This window comes from Colletes latitarsis, chromosome 10, assembly GCF_051014445.1.
Source record: "Colletes latitarsis isolate SP2378_abdomen chromosome 10, iyColLati1, whole genome shotgun sequence".
In the NCBI taxonomy this organism is placed as follows: domain Eukaryota; kingdom Metazoa; phylum Arthropoda; class Insecta; order Hymenoptera; family Colletidae; genus Colletes; species Colletes latitarsis.
Genome location: NC_135143.1, coordinates 18365471 through 18383367, shown reverse-complemented (window position 1 = coordinate 18383367; position 17897 = coordinate 18365471). Strand labels below are relative to the sequence as shown.

At 34.0% G+C, this 17897-nt stretch overlaps 3 protein-coding genes across 8 annotated transcripts; 1 reads left to right on the top strand and 2 right to left on the bottom strand.

Annotated features, from left to right (window-relative positions):
* Positions 1–963: 963 nt before the first annotated feature.
* On the bottom strand, positions 964–7896 carry Cand1 (Cullin-associated and neddylation-dissociated 1). 3 transcript variants are annotated; one of them, XR_013080453.1, is made up of 15 exons: positions 7654–7896; positions 6984–7153; positions 6605–6818; positions 5295–6528; positions 4839–5122; positions 4639–4770; positions 4389–4557; positions 3883–4171; positions 3605–3803; positions 3277–3534; positions 2827–3015; positions 2509–2752; positions 2296–2442; positions 1231–2203; positions 965–1120 (listed from the first exon to the last, which is right to left on the bottom strand). XR_013080453.1 is itself a non-coding variant. In XM_076774871.1 (14 exons), the coding sequence occupies exons 1-14, from the start codon at positions 7693–7695 to the stop codon at positions 2070–2072; spliced, it is 3705 nt and encodes a 1234-aa protein (XP_076630986.1). In that variant the 5' UTR covers positions 7696–7896; the 3' UTR covers positions 964–2069. The 3 variants fall into 3 exon arrangements, 2 of the variants coding, with proteins under 2 accessions (XP_076630986.1, XP_076630987.1); XM_076774871.1 differs by having other exon boundaries at positions 964–2203; XM_076774872.1 differs by lacking the exon at positions 7654–7896 and having other exon boundaries at positions 964–2203; positions 6605–6836; positions 6984–7115.
* A 313-nt stretch (positions 7897–8209) lies between these two features.
* LOC143346670 (PCNA-associated factor) lies at positions 8210–9236 on the bottom strand. The gene is made up of 4 exons (XM_076774991.1): positions 9067–9236; positions 8777–8848; positions 8561–8682; positions 8210–8462 (listed from the first exon to the last, which is right to left on the bottom strand). Exons 1-4 carry the CDS (start codon positions 9101–9103, stop codon positions 8412–8414), a joined length of 282 nt encoding a protein of 93 aa, XP_076631106.1. The 5' UTR covers positions 9104–9236; the 3' UTR covers positions 8210–8411.
* A 260-nt stretch (positions 9237–9496) lies between these two features.
* Positions 9497–17814, top strand: Dctn1-p150 (dynactin subunit 1). 4 transcript variants are annotated; one of them, XM_076776184.1, is made up of 14 exons: positions 9497–10031; positions 10408–10565; positions 10705–10731; positions 10871–10930; positions 11892–12036; positions 12496–12558; positions 13508–13645; positions 13719–13856; positions 13937–14176; positions 14269–14520; positions 14593–14709; positions 14765–16816; positions 16904–17065; positions 17141–17814. In XM_076776184.1, exons 1-14 carry the CDS (start codon positions 9867–9869, stop codon positions 17354–17356), a joined length of 3933 nt encoding a protein of 1310 aa, XP_076632299.1. In that variant the 5' UTR covers positions 9497–9866; the 3' UTR covers positions 17357–17814. The 4 variants fall into 4 exon arrangements, with proteins under 4 accessions (XP_076632299.1, XP_076632300.1, XP_076632301.1 ...); XM_076776185.1 differs by lacking the exon at positions 12496–12558 and having other exon boundaries at positions 9498–10031; XM_076776186.1 differs by lacking the exons at positions 10705–10731; positions 10871–10930 and having other exon boundaries at positions 9498–10031.
* Positions 17815–17897: the final 83 nt, after the last annotated feature.

The following is a 17897-nucleotide window of genomic DNA, read 5'->3' as shown; positions in this document are numbered from 1 at the left end:
GAATAAAGGTTATCTTGATACTTCTTTGAACAAAATACGTTACCAACCAAAATACAATAAAAACTTACCGAAATATGTATAGGAAAAAAAATTCATACGCCATCTGTTAGCCATTGTTCCAGGTTGCAACTGAAACGTAATAAATTGCTTATCTACAAACAAGATTTGATTGATTCGTGTTTTAATAATTTTTCGACGTACGATTTAATTACAAGTAATTTTTCAAATGTTTAATATTTAATTTTGTTATATTCATTCATAAATTCGATGCTCGCAATAAAGAATAGATTCGTTTTACTGTAATACAAGCATTTTCTAATTAGAATTTTTGAAGTAATTCGATCGTAATTCTACACAATTCTCATGTTAATCGATGGTAGTTCGTGTCTACGTGATTTCCCGCAACGTCAGAAATTTCGGTGTCTCGGTGTTCGTAGAATTGTTAATATGGTCGTTACTATTCTCACGTATCGAATGTCTCTTGCAACAGCAAATTCCAATAATCGTATTGCATCAATCTTACTATTTCTATGTATAATTCAAATTCGAAACATTCTTGTTTAACGAAAAATAAATTCTTTTCCTCGATTGACTTTGATTTTTTTCTATAATGATTGTTAAATTGATTTGGCGGGATTTTGTATAGATCCCCCATAAGCTCCCCCCCCCCCCCACATCTCTTGGGATCAGATCACGTATTTTCCAAATTTTATGGCGGTCGAAAACTGGTTCCGAGAATTAGACGTAGAAAACGTGATTCGTGTCAGGTTTTAGAATTAGGTGAAGGACTGCACATGAAACAGGCCTTGTCTGTTAAATACTTCAATAAGTAATTCAAGGAAGAGTCTAATATGATTATACACCGATCTACTTTTCCTTAGAATATGAGAATAAAGTTTGTAACATTTATCACGAAACATATATATTTCATTCATATATTTATAAATAATACTTCACAATTCTGAAACTACGGAAGAATGAATGTACAGTATTCTAACTGTACCAACTAATTTGGATACGATTCTTACGGGCAGCGAAGGGTATAAAAACCAGTTCGTCTTCGTTGATTTTCAGATTCGATAACCCATTGTACAGTCCCAATAAGAATACTGTGTGTCGACTAAAACAGAAGAAATTGCGGTTATGGTACAATACTATGAACGTGTATTAGATGGCTCTGACGTTCTATCATATTATATTTTTAATAAAAACAGTTAATAAATAATATACCGTTATAAAGAGCTATACGCAATTAATGGCTATCGATCGCGGAATATTTGGCAAAGTACCCATCCCTGTCTGTGTATTCCTAAAGCTTCGCCTATTTTTAGTACGCATTTACTAACACTAAACACTACAGTTCCAATAATGCATTGATGGTATATTTGAGTATTACGTGAAAGTATAGCGTTACACATAAAATACTAATACAAAGATATATTTTAAAGGGTTTTAAGTGCTTTCTAACACGTGTTACCACAATTACGTTTGCAGATGATCATTAACTTTTGAAGGGGAACTAGTAGCACACCTTGGTAATAAATTTGTTAAAGGAACGAAATAAGTAGGTCAGCAAATGAGGCACGAAAGCGTGCAAGAGGATCGAACATTGATCATGAACATTTGGGTCGATTGACGCAATCGAAAAGGAAGCATTCGTTAAACGTGATCACAGTCACGTTATTAGGAAGTTCTGTTGCGTGTTCTTTAAGTCAAACTTAAGTGAAAAGAAAAAAAAAAAAAGAGCTAAGTTTTCTTTCCGTTATCTTTTATTCCTGTCCAGAAAAACATTATAGGTCCGATCGGATTCGAAATTTTAGTGTCAATTTTATTGTTGAACGAAAGCCCGGTGCGTTATCGTAAAATGCTTACAATTGGCAAATTTATTTTAGTAATTTATACATGGCGTATTACATGAAATCACATTCATTTCAAACTACGTTTCGGATCAAAGACAATAATGAAAAAATAACGTATAGAAATAAACTATGAATAATATGACCGCAATCATGCTTAGCTAACAGCGATCTATGTAAAATACAAAAAGTAAGGTTCGTAGACTTCTTTTTTTAACTCTGATCCATCGCGTTGGTTTCATTCATACTGCTGCCAGTGCAGTCCTTCTGAATTATTTCGAACAGTGGCTGTAATTCGGGCGTCGCTTTGATCTGTGTTACGAATTCGCATAACGACGGATTTTTATCTAGAAAGTAAAATTAAAAATTTTATCGATTACGTATTAACATTATTTTAAGAAATATCTACTACGAGAATTCAATTGTAAACATTGTTCACCGGCATCTGGTATAGTTAACAGCGCTGCTACTGCCCTCAATGCCGAACGTTTAAGTTCATCTTGCTTTTCGTACTCTTGTTTCACCGAATTCGCCTTTACTTTCATTGTACAAGTACTTTTCAACGGTTCGACTAACCGCTCCAACCCTGAACACGAGCACAGACAGTATTAATAAAGATGAACAACGTATTCGTTTTGCGCGTAACACTTACTTTGCAGAACTGCTGTAGGGCACAATTGTGCGAGCCTAGCAGTCATAAGGTAGGTCAGCATTTTGATATCATAGTGATCTCTGAGGCCGTTTTCAACGTGATTCAAAAAGTTGAAAACATCTAACCGATCCAGACAAGAATCGAGCAAGGTATACATGCATTCGAATGCTGCTTTTCTGAGATCCAGACCATCATCCACCGTATGTTTGAAGGGACCCATTTCAACCTCTCTTATCAGTTCTTTCTACATTTAATTAATTGAATGTGCAACAAATAGTTAATTCACCAAGAAAGCAAATAGTTTTCTTAATTAATTACCTTTATCTTAGTTTCGGTATAAAGATGTGGTAGCACAGAATCTAGTAAATCTCTTATAAGCATTGGTTTATTGTGAGCCGCCGAATTAAATGCAACTAAAGCTACCCTCCTTACATTCAGATCAGGATCTTCCAGCGCGACTAAGAAATTGCCCATACATTGTTTTAACATAATATCGATTTGTTGTGGCTGTATAAAAAGTTACAAATTACTCTTACACGAACGTAACAATTACATATACATACAAGGTGCCCTATGCAACAAGGAAAAGCTATATCTCTAATATAGCATAAAAATGAATAAAATAACATTTAATTTGCACATCGTTCGATTCAATTTTTCCTTATGACAATTCTTTTTGTATCTCTAACCGTTTTAGAGATACAGCTTTTTCTAGTTGCGCGGGACACCCTGCAGAATTTTTACACGGTGTTACATTTATGTAAATACCTGATCGGAAATAGTGAATTTAACAGCTGTAACTGTAGTGGTTCTCATGAACGCAGAAGGTGATTTTAAAGATTCTTGTAATCTTGGTAACAATGTAGCAGGATCGATCAAGGTGAGCTTTCCCAAACATTCTGCGACGACATTGCGTGTACCTTCTTCTGTGCATTCGCAATGCCTGTACAAAAGCATCCAAATCGAAGGCACGAAATTTTGTAAATGGGATACACCAGAAGGACTAGCTGATTGACACGTGATAATCTGCAAAGTAACATTTTCGAGATACATAATGTTCAAAGTAAAAATATATATTGCCAACAAATAATATTACCTCTTTTAACGAATGCAGGAGGAGATATTGACGTTTCGGTTGTGCCTCAATTTCTTTTAATATAAACGGTAAGTATTCTGGGAGATTGCCGACTGCTATGTTGCCTAATGTGTAACTTGCTGCCGATTTTACTTCCTCCGAGTGAGACGAAAACGAATTTAAAATTATGTGCTTTAAAGAAGCGATTCCACTCAAATCCCTGAACCGAACAACAGAAAAAAAAAAAATGGTTGATCAAGAAAAATAAACTGCAGAGAAACGTATAGAGCACTACTTACACGTGTCTACCTATTTCACCAATAACCAATAATGCAAAAATATGTTGCGCGTCACTTTGTGGATTTTGAACGTCTTTTAAAAATTGTTCCACTACTGCCTGTGCTTCTTGATGCCATGTGATAGTTAACGCGGCCGCGCATTTGGCAAGCGAATGGTAAGCTTGCTTGTGAAGTACAGACAGACTAACAGATGCTATCAACATCGAGAGCAATTCTCTGTAACCAAGATCCGGTATGTCTGCCTGAACTAACGCTTGGAAAAATTCTAACATCGAGTTCAAAGCTACGCCTGAAATACGATATAAATAAGAAATTACTAGTTAAATGTAGAAAGAACTGATAAGAGAGAGGTTGGAATAGGTCACGTAATATTTATTTGTCAATACATTAATGACTGAAAATAAATATAAATGTTATTTTATAATCAAAGTTAACGTAAAAAAAAAAAAAAAATGATTAATTCGCTGACTTAATATAATACAAGTATTAAACGATTCATATGTTACCTTGGAGGAGCGGAGATTTTACTAGAACTAATATTTCCGGTAGGATATTATCAGACACCCTAGTCAGCGCGACTGGATGTAGTTTTGCGATAGTCGTGAGAAGATTAAGAGTTAACTGCGCAATATGTAGATCAGTCTCATTTAATAACGCTGGCAACTCCGTGGTAACCTGGCAACATATTATTTAATTTTAATTCAATTTGTTGAAATAGCACACGTTAGAAATTCTTTAAAAAGAAACTTCTATTACCTTATCTAATAAATCTACGTGAAGAGCAGAACTATAATTTTGAACCAGAGTGTCTAAAAGTGAAAGGGAACATAACTTTAAAGCTCTTTGATTCTTTCTGAGGAATGATCCAAGAATTGGAATTGCCTCTTCCTATAAAAAGCATGGTAATAATAATTTACGTAGGAATAACCAACGGGCACTCTGTATAGTACACGTACCATAATTTGCTCAAGATTTACTCTCAAAGGAGACGATGCTATACACGTTAATGCTTTAACTGTCGTGAGTCGTGTAATTTCATTACGGAGTCTGTCCAAAAATATAGGAAGGCATAAGCGCAATTCATCGCACAAAATGTCTCCAAAATGGGCGAGAATTTGACCCATACAAGCGATCGCTCTTTCTTTTACTTCTTGATCGATGTCGGCTGTCTTTAGTCTCATTAACGTGCAATGATAGATTTCACCAGACAATGACGTTAAATCGAAATAGCATGGTTTGTCTAAAATAACATTTGACAATTATACGATGATCTATAATTCACCGATAAAAGCAAAATGTTAGGTTGCGTAATAAGAATTTTTTGCAAAAGAATTGCAAAAATCATAAAAATTGGCCCTCTAGACCAAAATACCTCTTTAAAGTATCAAATTGTACGATAATTTACAACTTACTATGTGGTCTAATGACTTGGACAAGCTGTTGCAATACTAACAACGCTTCGGCTGTAATTTTATAAAATGGATCTCCAACAGCAGCTATGATCGGTGGTACTAAAACCGCCATATGAGCACGAAACACTTCAGGTTGATGAGTTATTAATAACGTGTGTATAAAAGCCAATGTGTCGATTTTCATGTTCGAAGAGGAGTTTTTATCTCCCAAAGAATACTGTATACCGGATATCAATGCCGGTATATGATTGTTTAAAGCTCCAGGCAATACAAGTACCAATTCTTTTAATAACGAAAAGCAATCTTGTCGTGTTTTAATGCTTTTCTCTTTCATTTGACGATGAACCGCTTTTACTATCAATGGGACTTGTTGTTGCAGCAACGATATTGGACCATCATCGTCTTCCATTGCATCAGGATCGAGAGGTACACCAGTAGCCGGTCTTGTCTGTCTTAAAAGTGCAATATACGCATGGAAAATATCCGATTTTACATTTTCCTCTCTTTCTTTAAATCTGGAAATCAGGGCTGGAGAGACAACTTTATAAAGGTCAGGGAGAAGTTCTCGTCTAGTAGATACAACAGCTTCAAGACATTTTGCGGTTGCTCTACGAACTTTCCAACTCATATCATCGTCGTCTGAATACTCGTCTTCCGCGTCTTCCTCTCCGTCTTCCTCTATTTCCATTACAACACCTTCGCCATCGGACGAATCGCTCATATCATCGTAATTGTAGTTTGGATCGTACGTGATGTAAACCAAACAAATTTCTATTATTTTATTTATGTGCGGAGTAATTTCTTTAGGGCATCTGTACACAAAAGACTCGAATGCTTGCAAACAGTATTCTCTCAACTCGTCGTCATCCTCGTTGCTATACTGTACAATCAGTGGCATGACCCTCTCTATTTGTTCTCCGAATCTGTGTCCCGCTTGACGACAAATAGAAGCAATGCATTGTATATAGGTGCGTATCACATTTTTTGCAGTTTGTGTAGTAAGACCTTCCAGTAAATGATCCAAAAGTTTATTATATAAATAATTGTTACTCGATGTCAAAAGGTGGCTCAATGCCACTATAGTACGCTTTCGAACTGCTTGACGCGGAGAAGAAAGTTGTGGTAGTAGAGCGGCCAAAATAATAGAATGAAAGGCGACTAGTAAAGCACCAAATCGAGACAACAAATCAGCCACAATATCGAGGGCCTCGAGTTGCACGGACACGTCTTCCTGCTATTATAAAAAATTAATTAATTATTTTATTCTGAACTTATAACACAAAATTTAAATACTCGATAATGATGATTACTTTTTCTATAGCGCTGCTAAGTCGGCCAGTTATTCGTTTACAAACATTTGCAACGAGTGCACTGGATCCCAAAGGAAGTTCAGAAATCACAGTCTTCAAACCGATACTGGAAATATCTCTTAACTGTTCTTTGTCTGACACCATGTTACTACATAGCGCGTCAACGATAGTTTCCACTTGGTACTCCTTTACCTTATTGACTAAGGGGCCCAAACTGAAATCGGACACGTTTCTGTAATCGTGTCCAAATACAGAGAAAATCTTGCAGGTGCAAGAAAAAACTTAACTGATATTTTTTAAAGTAATATACAGTATTATTATAGATTTAAAAAAAAAGAAAGTACTTCAAGTTTCAGGTTTAATTTACATATTACTGTACCATTTTACTGCAAGATTTTGTACTTCTCCATTTTTGTCCTCTAGTAGTTTTAAAAGCATCTTTACAACTTTACGTTCTGAATCATCGTCCAATTTGATGCTATCTTTTTGTAATTCACTCATTAGATCATTAGTTGCCATAAATCTAAAATCCTTGTCACTGGAGGTCATCTAAGATAATAAATTTTATCATACAATTACAAAAAAAAAACTGATTATAAATGTAAGATTGAAAAATTAGTAACAATACACCTATGATACAAAGGACTAAATTTCGAATCATTTATCGAAAATTAAAACAATATTTACATAAACTCGCCTTTATGACAGCTGAGAATAGTTTTGTTTCTTGTTGATATAACATATTTATCAATGCAGAAATTTACATCTATAGTAAACAGTGATACGTTTATTTAAGTATATTCATGAAAAATGTTTAACAGAATCAACCGAACGCACTATCATTACGTATAATAAAGATTAATAAAACAGATTTTACGGAATTAATACAGTATTCTTTAAAGAGATAAAGCGAGGTTATGTAGAGCTTTAATATTATCACCGGTTCAAGTATTAACACTTCTGTAAAGCATTATCTTAAAACAATCGGTAAAACGAATTTGTAATATCGAGATACAGTAAAAATACATTTGGATGATTAAATTCGATACCTTCTCCAGCAAGTTTGCGATTTGATAAGAGACACTAGCCATGATTGAAAACTTTTTCACAGCCGGTTACAGTTGTCGTCCCTATATTCTATGTTATAAATTGAACGAAAAGAAAATTACAAAATTTCCTGGAAACAGACAACACTGAATACGATTCTATTTAGTCGGTTAAAGACTTTGCTGTAAACTGTATCTTTAATGAAATTTCGCTGTCGGCAACATTTCAACACTGCGAATCTTTACCGCAACTTCGACTGCCAAAATTTTGATGGTAATTGTGCGTTCCTAAATCCATCAGATAACGGCAGAATAGAAACATCAAAATGCTACCTTGCGATTGGTCGCTCACTTCTTTTGACCTTAAATTTACATGAACGAAATATTTTCAAAATTTCTTAATAATTATTACATTAAATACAATTTAACTATACACATTCTTAAAAATCACTAATGAATTAAAAACGAAAAAAACATATATTGTTGGAAGAAACATAAAATATACATTTTTATTTTATAAAAGTATACAAATTTTATTTAGATATATTACATCTTACAATATTTAAATCTTAAATTATATTAATTGCGATATTCAGCATATTTTAAACTCTTAAACATTTTAAATTTATGTCTTTGTCACTTAATAGTAAAACATAAAATAGCATTTTTGCTGCTTATAAAAAAATAGATATTAATTATTGTACTATAAGGTAACAGAGAAATAATATTATAACAATAAAATGCACAGTTACTGCAGATTTTCACTCGGATTCGTTTTCAACATCTTCATCAGCATTTTCTTTGCTTGTTTTCTGTTAATAATTTTATCATCAATAAAATATGTCTAAAGATGTGTATCTTGATGTGTCTAAAGTAAATACATGTATTTTTAATATTCAGTATAATATACCTGTGTTCCTGAGGAACCTGCAGTATCTTTCTCTGAATTTTGATTGAGAAAACAGGTGATAGGCTTCTGCCATTCTGGAGTTTCTCTCGGATGATATGGATTACCACCTGAATAATTCTTTCCTAAAATTATATTTCCATTCACATTTGCGATTGATAACATATATATAAATAATTACCATTACTTTTTAAAGAACAAAGAAAATATAAAGTTTACCTTTACCACTTAATGTCACTTTTTTAGGGGTTGCACTTTTTACGGATTTATTTGGGGCTTTGGCGCCAACAGCTATAAATAACGAAGAAAAAAATAATTTATAACAAACATAATCAGGTTTTGTTAGTCGAACAATTAAAAATAAGATTATAATTTAAAATGAGAAATGTTTGGAAAATTTAATGACACAGAATAAGATTAATGACTGAATCGAACCGGGGGTTACTTAAAACACAAAAGAACCGTTTTTAAAATTTAGTAAAACAATAGTTCTAAAAAATTTTTACCACCTTTTAAAGGTACACGATCTGCCTTTGTTCTCACCATATCGTTAAGATCAAATATTCCAAGTATAAAGATTTGAAAAACTAAGAAACAATACTAAATTTACAATACTTCGCTAGAGTCTAACCTAACAGTTAAATTTCGTGTTATTCAAATCAACTGCGTATTCATACTGCCAATCGTAATCGTATTACCCAAGCAAGATGAACTAAACAGTACAGCCAACTTAAAAATGATCCTACTGTAAAAAATATTAAACAATGCCTTAATTTTTCTTAATACTTCGAAACAGTTTAAAGTTTTGAATTATAGATATTTCAACAAATTAAATTTTATTTGTTTATAAATGATAGATGTAATAATATTATAATTTTATTTAAAAGGAAGTATTATCATCGTTGAAACAATTTTATTTTTTTAATCTTAATTCCAAACACCGAAGGTGCTAAATTCGAATTTCAATATAGACCGATAACATTGGAAGTGATATGAAAATGGTAAGGGGGCTCACAATCCTCCAATCCATATGACAAACGAAAGCATTGCATGCAACGTCTATTCTATACCCCGTTTGTGGTGCTGGGTTTGACGTTCTATTGGATGCTAAAATTATTTTTCATTTTTCTACATCTTGCTATGTTAATATTGTAACGTGTACTGTCTGTATTTAATAGTATAAAATATAGAATTGCTTGTAAAGTAAAAGGAATGTGTAAAATTGAAAGAAAGGTTTAAGATTACGCTGGGATAAATTGAATCCATGGGAATACTTGTAAAGAATCGTGCGTAATTCGCTGCAGCTGAAATGTATAAAATCGGACAGCGCGTTGAGGTTCCTGGCAAGGATTGTCAAGGAATAATTGCTTACATTGGTCATCCAAGTTTTGCTTCGGGAAAATGGATCGGAGTAATACTCGATGAACCTAAAGGAAAGAATAACGGCACTATTAAAGGTCAATCGTATTTCAAGGTATGTTTTGGCACACTATGTATGTATATTTTGAAACAAATGACACTAACTTGTATTTGAAAGAGGAATTCAATTCTTATGAACCCCTTGCCGTACAATGACAAGTCTGACTCGTTACAAGTTCTTAATGTCAAGTTTCACAATCATGAAGCTACTCACTCATCATCAAATCTTATATATTAAAATCAACACATTTTTACATTTACGAGGTATTCATACAACAAATCTATTCTTTTTCGTGACCATTCTTTGTACGAACAAATATAAATAAAATTGAATAGTATACGTTTAAAAAATTATTTGAAATTAAATCGTACGTCAAAGGGTTAAAACAAGATTTAAGGAGCATATAATTTCAATGTTTTTGTTATACTAGTGTGCAGAAAACCATGGAATGTTTGTACGTCAGTCCCAGCTCATTTTATTGGACGAAGCAGGTAACAGAACAGAGCCTGCTAGTCCATCTTCTGCAGGCAGTAGTGCTACAACACCGGACGAGGCCAGTGTAGCAAGGGCTAGAAGTAGATTGAATAGGTATGTCTTATGTTTATAGTTCGCAACTTGTCGTTAGATAAATCTTGTATTATCAGGTATTCTAATTGCTTAAATATTCTTAGTATAATATATGCAATCACAATTAATTATGTTAATATAAATTTCATGCTACTATTAGTACACATAGAAGGAATGAACCCACTGCGTAAGTCTATATTTTTGTATAATCGCTCAAAGTTATCAATATGAAAAGTGAAATGTTTATTATATTGGCAATAATCATTTAAAAAAGAAGAATAGGTATAATTAATAGATTCTTAAAATTCATATGCTGGTCATAAAAGAGTAAGGAGAAAAACATCTCCTGCGCATGTTACCCGGCAGCAATCTGACAAGCTTTCTGGGTAAGAGTTTGTGTACGTGGATCGTTGAAAAATGTCTGTCTCAACGTTCTGTTTAAATGGCTTTATGTATGTGTGTAATGTAATTGCTTGTTACAAGCATCTATGGTTTTACAAGTCATTGCAATGCCATGACTTTTCCCTACCGTAAATTTGTAATCATATTACAATTTTAATAATGTATAAATTGTTATAAAAGTACACTGGAAACCTAAAACATTTATAAGCATTCATATTTGAACACAGCAAACATACAAATAAATATAATAATGTAAGGAGATGCAATTGATCTGATATTATTTTTTAATTTTAGAGCTATGTTGCAGTAGTAGTTATATATTTTTAATGCTAAGTTATATGAAAAATATATCATGTATTTAGGAAGTACCATTAAACAACGATTATCCGAAATATTAGGGAAACAAAATATTTCAGTATTGCATGCTTTGTTTTAAACCAGTGTAGTCAAACAGTAGATGCTTTAAGTTTTTATTACTAAATAATTTTTGGTTTAAATCCGTAATTTTTTCTAGAAATAAAGGTCTTGAAAGTGGGGTAATATATGAATGATGAAAAATCTTATATAAACTCTGTCCTATAACAACAATTAATAAGACCAAGCACACATAGATACATAAACAGGGTTGGCCCTTTAGTGATACTCCCAGAAAAAGGGCACTGATTCTTTGTAAAATACAGATACTTCTCTTTTATTCTAGTGTATCCTAGAAAAATGTTATTGTTTATGTATGATTCATAACACATTCCTTCGGATTATCGACGTTCGACTGTAACGTTTATTATTATATTTTAATTTCGTTCTATAAATTTGTTAACTGTATGTAATTAATGTGCAATACTCTGTAACTTTGATGGCATTAATTCAAAACATTATATTAGTTTTGATATTGTGAATGTTCAAATTACATATACAAAGAAATTATTGAAACTGTAATTTTTACAGCTCACGATTATCTTTGGCCGGTAGTAGAACGCTATTAAGTGCTCCGAGTACAGAAAGTTTATCCGGATCGCAACACGAACGCAAAGATGGTGGAGAGTCTCTTATACCAGCACCAACTTCAACCAAAAGAGCTTCATTTATCGAGGTATTGTTTCTTTGTTTGGAAAATTGTTTTTCTCGCAGTGATAATTTATAACAAGTTGATGTACCATTTATTTATGTAAACATAGTAAATGGATTATTCTGAGGATTCAACAAGGCATGAATATATGGTATAATGTTTTCAGTGAAATATAAAAATACATTTAAACGTGATAAATTTTCATGATCAAGTTAATAAGAAGTCATTGGTTTTATTATCTTCGAATCTCTGGGCTATTCAAAGTAATTTGTATGTTTGCTTAACAATCGTATTTAGAGAATCTTATTCTGTGACGTGGTATTAATGTAACAAATGCCTCTCGGTGCATACGCTCCATTGCCAGAGAGATTCTTGGAAATCTTTAGCAAAATAATGAATCAATAAGCTGTAAAATTTGAAAACAAGTTAGATGATTCCGTTGGCACAGAATGATTCATATGGGAATGCACGTACGTGTTTCAGAAGTCCCCTAGCACGAGCTCGCCTCCCGGCAAAAAGCCAAAGGCCCAAGATGATCACAATAATGTAATTAATACTCATTAATTGTAATATCTAAATTTTTCTCATCTGACCTTAAACTTTCTCATACTAGTTGTTTGTTGATCATAAGCATTATAACACGTGACTTCATAACAACTAGCATCATTGCACTTTGATGGGTTTACCTGTTCTTATTGGATTATGGAATTGATATATCCTCCACCATATTCACTGTTGCATTAAGCATCTGCTTTGTTAATTCAGTTCTGTGATGCTTTGATACCCTACAACTTTTAAGAGGAAGGGGTATTCAGATATGTAGTTGTTTTTTTTAACAATTAGATGCTGAATTCCCCTTATAGTCGTATTATCGGGGCGATAATAACAATTTTTTTTACGAACAAGCACTTAACAGCATTGTGGTATAAAGGTATACTACTACTACTACTTGAGAACCTCTCCTTTTTTTTTAATCACTTACCAAGAATTAGATATCCCTGATATAAATGCAATTAATACTTATAAATGATTAGGATATGATAGTTGACTTAGTTGATATTGTGCCTACTGCAAATTCCAATGTCATATAACACAAATCGACTCATTGACTGAATTTCCTACACTTGTTAGAACTAATAGAGTATTCGGTGTAGCTTGTTGGTGTCTTTTATTACAATTAATCTCATTAATCACTTTAAAATAGACTAATTCTATTGAATGTACATACAAAAACAACATTCTTTTAAAACATAATGTTTTTGTACAGGAAATTTGGGGTGTCTTTTTTTATTACCGCAGATAAAATAAAATATGTTTGTTTGTGTCGTCCATAAATAAATATTCGATAAAAATAGAACATTTTAGGACATCACGGCCACGTAGAAGGACTTGAAAAAGTTCTTTCGGAATGTGTATTTTTTTCGAGTGCGATAATAAAAGAAACACCCAATTTATGTTAGGCCATGGTTTCATTTACTGTTTGTTTACAATTTAGACAGGTTTTGTAGAGACTTTAAAACCACAATTTGTACCTGGCCAAGTAATGGCAGGTTCTGCAGCAGCTGCAAATGTAATAGAAGAGAAACTGTCACATTTGCAACTTCAGCAAGAGAATGAAAATTTGAAATCTCAGGTAAACAATAGTTTGAAAAAACCGTTTTTCAAATTATATTTATTTATTAAACGCATAACATACATTTATGTAGGTTCGTGATCTTACTGATAAAGTCGAAACATTGCGTGTGAAGAGAATGCAAGATAAAGAACGAATGAAAGACTTCGAAAAGACGAAGCTTCAATTCGAACAACTTTTGGAATTCAAAATGAAAGTTATGGAGAGTCAAGTAATTACAATTCGGTATTAATTTTATAGATTTCTTTTTTAAGATATTTTTTATTTAAATATCTTCTTTTATGACATAAGGCTAGTCTTCAAAGGGAACTTCAACGAGCACGCCAAGAAACGAAAGATGCGCACGTAGCTCGAGAACAATTCCAAGAAGAAATGGCAGATCTTGCAGAAACCGTAGAAATGGCTACATTAGATAAAGAAATGGCCGAAGAGAAAGCTGAAACATTACAGATCGAATTGGAACAATTAAAAGAAAAATTAGAAGAACAAACATTAGATTTAGAAATATTGCGGACAGAAATGTCCGAAAGGGTAAAATACTTTTTAATTTATATTTAGACGTTATTTCAGTTATAGTTTATAATTTTGTGACGACGAGCATCAGTATACGACCATTATTGTAGGCTGCAGGAGGAGGCTCGAACACTGGAGCTTCAAGTTATGAGGTAAAACAATTAGAACAGCAAAACAATCGATTACGAGAAACTCTCGTTAGGATGCGAGATCTGTCCGCCCACGAGAAACATGAATTCCAAAAACTTCAAAAAGATTTAGACCAAAAGAAGTCAGAAATATTGGAACTAGGACGCACAAAAGAGAAGTTGTCAGCACGAGTCGAAGAAATGGAACATCAGATAGCAGACTTGCAAGAACAAGTGAGAAGTATCAATAGCCCTGGACTATAAATTTTTTCTTGATATCAATATGGAACTTGTTTCATGAAATAGGTTGATGTCGCGTTGGGCGCTGAAGAAATGGTCGAGGTACTTGGTGAAAAGAAAATGGCGTTAGAAGAGAAGGTCGCGGAACTGGAAGAAGCTGTTTTAGATTTGGAAGCTTTACAGGTATGTCGTTTGTAACGATGTCAAAACGAATGTTATCGAAGTAACTTATGTTTAGGATATGTCCGATCAACTTGCTGAATCGTCAAAAGAATTAGAATTAGAACTGCGCGAAGAATTGGATCTAGCTCTTGGGGCGGCTCGTGATGCTTATCGGCATCGGGACGCGGCTCTGGAAACATTGACGGATCGTGAACTTACGATCACCAAATTCCGCGAACTCACTCATCAGTTGCAAGAGCAATGTTTGCAATTACAGCAGCGCGTACAATCGACAGAAACCTCTAAATTTGGAATGGGAAGCGCGGAACAGCAATTGGCAGAAATTTTAGATTTTCAAAAGACGTTCGCCGAAACGCGTGCACAAACGAAAGCAGTCGATCTTGAGCTGCGGCGGTTAGAAGCTGAAGAAGCCCGAAATCACGTGGCCTATTTATTGTCCTTTATGCCTCCTGCATTCTTAGCTCGTGGTGGAGATCACGATGCTATCCTAACGCTTCTTCTTATACCAAGAATAATACAGAAGACGGAAATACTTATATCACAAGTACGAGACAAGTATAGATCGTTGGATAAGATTGACAGAGCAGCTGTAGTAAAAGGTCATTCGGTGGCACAGTATACCTTCAGATCGCATCTCTGTTCGTACATGTATGCGTTACAAACTTTCCTCGGTTGTTTCGAATCGGCCTTGAGTGTTTGTACTCCGGAAATGTTACTCAAAGTTGGAGCGGCTTATCCGGAAATGGCTGCACAGGAAAAATCTTTAGACTCTCTGATAGAGCTGACCAAAAGAGATCAATTGGATGAAAATCTACCAATGGATGCTATTGAAAAGTGTTGCGGATACTTCTGTACTATGTTTTCCGTACTATTTGGAGAATCCATCAACCAAGCTCGCTTGATAGTTAACGGCACAAGAATGTTGGATTGTGCATGCGATGCTATCATGACCGATGCAGCAGCGATCAAAACGTTAATCGAAGGAGATGGCGGTGATATAGGCCTTCTCTGTCAGCATGCGGAAACGACATGCGAAGTGATACAACAACACTTAAAATCAGCCAGAAGACGAGTGTTGACCGATCATGCTGCTGTAAGACACACTGCGGAATCGAAATTAGGATTGGATAAGGATTCCAGCGAACAAGTGTTTACATGTTATCAGCATGCAGTGAAGATCGTGAAAACGTTCCAAACATTGCTGAAGAGTGCTGTGCAAGCAATTATAATGAACGGCGACTTGGATACAGGACTTGGCGCGGATCAATTGAAAGAGATGACTTCTGTAGCGTGTGAAAAGGTTTACGATACCGAAGATATAGGGCCTGTAGCTACGATTAAGGGGAGTTTGACGGTCATTCAACAGTTGGCGGCCAATTTAGCACAAAAGATGGCTGAATGTGAAAATGAACTGGCGATAAGCGGACACTTGTCGCGACAACAAGAACAAGGTACGGAGAACGAATCCTTGATACCTATTAAGATAAGAGCACAAGCAGCAAGAAAAGAAGCTGAAGAAACAAAGGTGCTCAGTAGGAAATTGGAAGCCAGGGACAGCGATATTCTCGAAGCAAGATTAGCTCTTAGAGAAAAACAAAACGAATTATGCGAAATGATCTTAAGAAAGGATGTTGTAGAAAAGAAGCTTGCGACGCAACAACACGAACATGAATTAAACGTAGAAAAGTTGAAGAGAAAATTGGAAGAAGCTCAGAATCAATTAAAACGAAAAGAAAAAGAATTCGAAGAAACAATGGATCATCTTCAGACAGACATCGACAGTTTGGAAAGCGAGAGAGGCCAGCTCAAAGAAAAATTAAAATCTGTTGGAAAGAAGACGATGATGTCTGTATCTGGAACAGATAATATGACTGGAAATGCTACAGTGACATCAAGTACTCAATCGATGGACAATAAATCTTTGCTGCAAGAAATAAGTGCTCTCAGGGAAGCCTTGAAGAATGAAAATCAGCAAAAGAAGAAATTAATGTATAACGCATTGCGTATAAAATTAGAAAGTTTGGATCCAATAACGCTTCCATCAAAGTCACGACCAGTCGATGTAAAAATGCAAGAACTAAAACAGAAGACTAACAATCTTACCAAAGTGAGTTGTAGGATTGATATGAATCATTTGAAAAATATTCTCTTACATTTCTCTAAGTCTGTAATTAAATTCTGTTTTGATGTTTAGGATATTAAACAAGTTATGATGTTCCCCATCGTTCCTGATTTAACACGTAAGAAGGCATCAGATTTAGAAGGTCCAGTCTTAGAAAAGGCGATGCCAGTTTATCAATTGCTACAACGTCAGATAGTTATGAGAGAATTAAAAGAAAGAGCTGATCAGCTAGTGGTATGCCATTAATTACTAAATCAACATTATATTCATATTTAATTCCAATACAAAAATATTTGATATCGTTTCTAGGGTGAAGTTCGCGAAGAAATTGTAAAGAGAACGGCAGGAGGAATGGCCGAAGCCAATTTTGCAGTATTTCCAAATCGCGAAATGGCAGCAGCAATGCAGGAAAATAAATTGCTTGCTGCAGAAATCACAATTCCTCATAACGGCCCGGAACAAGTTTTCACTGTCAATGTCGGAACACAGGAACTTAGGAAAATTCATACTTTATTATGTTATTAACTCTCAGTTTCTAGTCTTTAATTTCCATATTAAGTATCTAATGCAACAAAATATGCTACCACAAAAACTGAGTGGTATACAAGTGCAAAGTATTGCTTTATAGCTTTTGTTTTTAGACAAACTATATTAGACGATATAGATTTTTGTTATATTTGTAAATGTTTAATCAATTTTGTATGTGAAAAAAACGTAATTAATTATGAATTTACGTTCGAAGAAAGGAACAGATTAAATCTAGTGATAATGTAACTTTAGAGCGTGAAGATTTTATTTATTTCCGTTTGGCTACAGCATGATGACCAGCGCACCATGGCTCGTAGACTGCAGCATTTTATTACTTTATAAATTCGAATATTATTATTATTAACAATTTGAACAATAATGTTCAGCGCCTTCGTGGCTCTTCTGTATATTTTTTATGAATTGTCAAATATATGACTTAAAAATCCTTTACATAATCCCGTGTGTCGAAAATATCACAACAGAAATTAACTGCTTCTTCTCGAGAGCAGTTATATCGTCCACTTTTAACAATCAACTG

What these genes read in the sequence shown, in the direction of transcription:
- Cand1 (XM_076774871.1), bottom strand. Translation starts at nt 7,695, where the DNA reads ATGGCTAGTGTCTCTTATCAAATCGCAAACTTGCTGGAGAAG. An exon ending in AATTCACTATTTCCGATCAG is followed by an intron (nt 3,016 to 3,276) that starts GTATTTACATAA and finishes CTTTTTATACAG; the next exon opens with CCACAACAAATCGATATTAT. An exon ending in ATACCGAAACTAAGATAAAG is followed by an intron (nt 2,753 to 2,826) that starts GTAATTAATTAA and finishes AATTAAATGTAG; the next exon opens with AAAGAACTGATAAGAGAGGT.
- LOC143346670 (XM_076774991.1), bottom strand. Translation starts at nt 9,103, where the DNA reads ATGGTGAGAACAAAGGCAGATCGTGTACCTTTAAAAG. An exon ending in AGATCGTGTACCTTTAAAAG is followed by an intron (nt 8,849 to 9,066) that starts GTGGTAAAAATT and finishes CGTTATTTATAG; the next exon opens with CTGTTGGCGCCAAAGCCCCA. An exon ending in CAGGTTCCTCAGGAACACAG is followed by an intron (nt 8,463 to 8,560) that starts GTATATTATACT and finishes AATTATTAACAG; the next exon opens with AAAACAAGCAAAGAAAATGC.
- Dctn1-p150 (XM_076776184.1), top strand. Translation starts at nt 9,867, where the DNA reads ATGTATAAAATCGGACAGCGCGTTGAGGTTCCTGGCAAGGATTGTCAA. An exon ending in AAAGAGCTTCATTTATCGAG is followed by an intron (nt 12,037 to 12,495) that starts GTATTGTTTCTT and finishes TACGTGTTTCAG; the next exon opens with AAGTCCCCTAGCACGAGCTC. An exon ending in TGAAAGTTATGGAGAGTCAA is followed by an intron (nt 13,857 to 13,936) that starts GTAATTACAATT and finishes TTATGACATAAG; the next exon opens with GCTAGTCTTCAAAGGGAACT.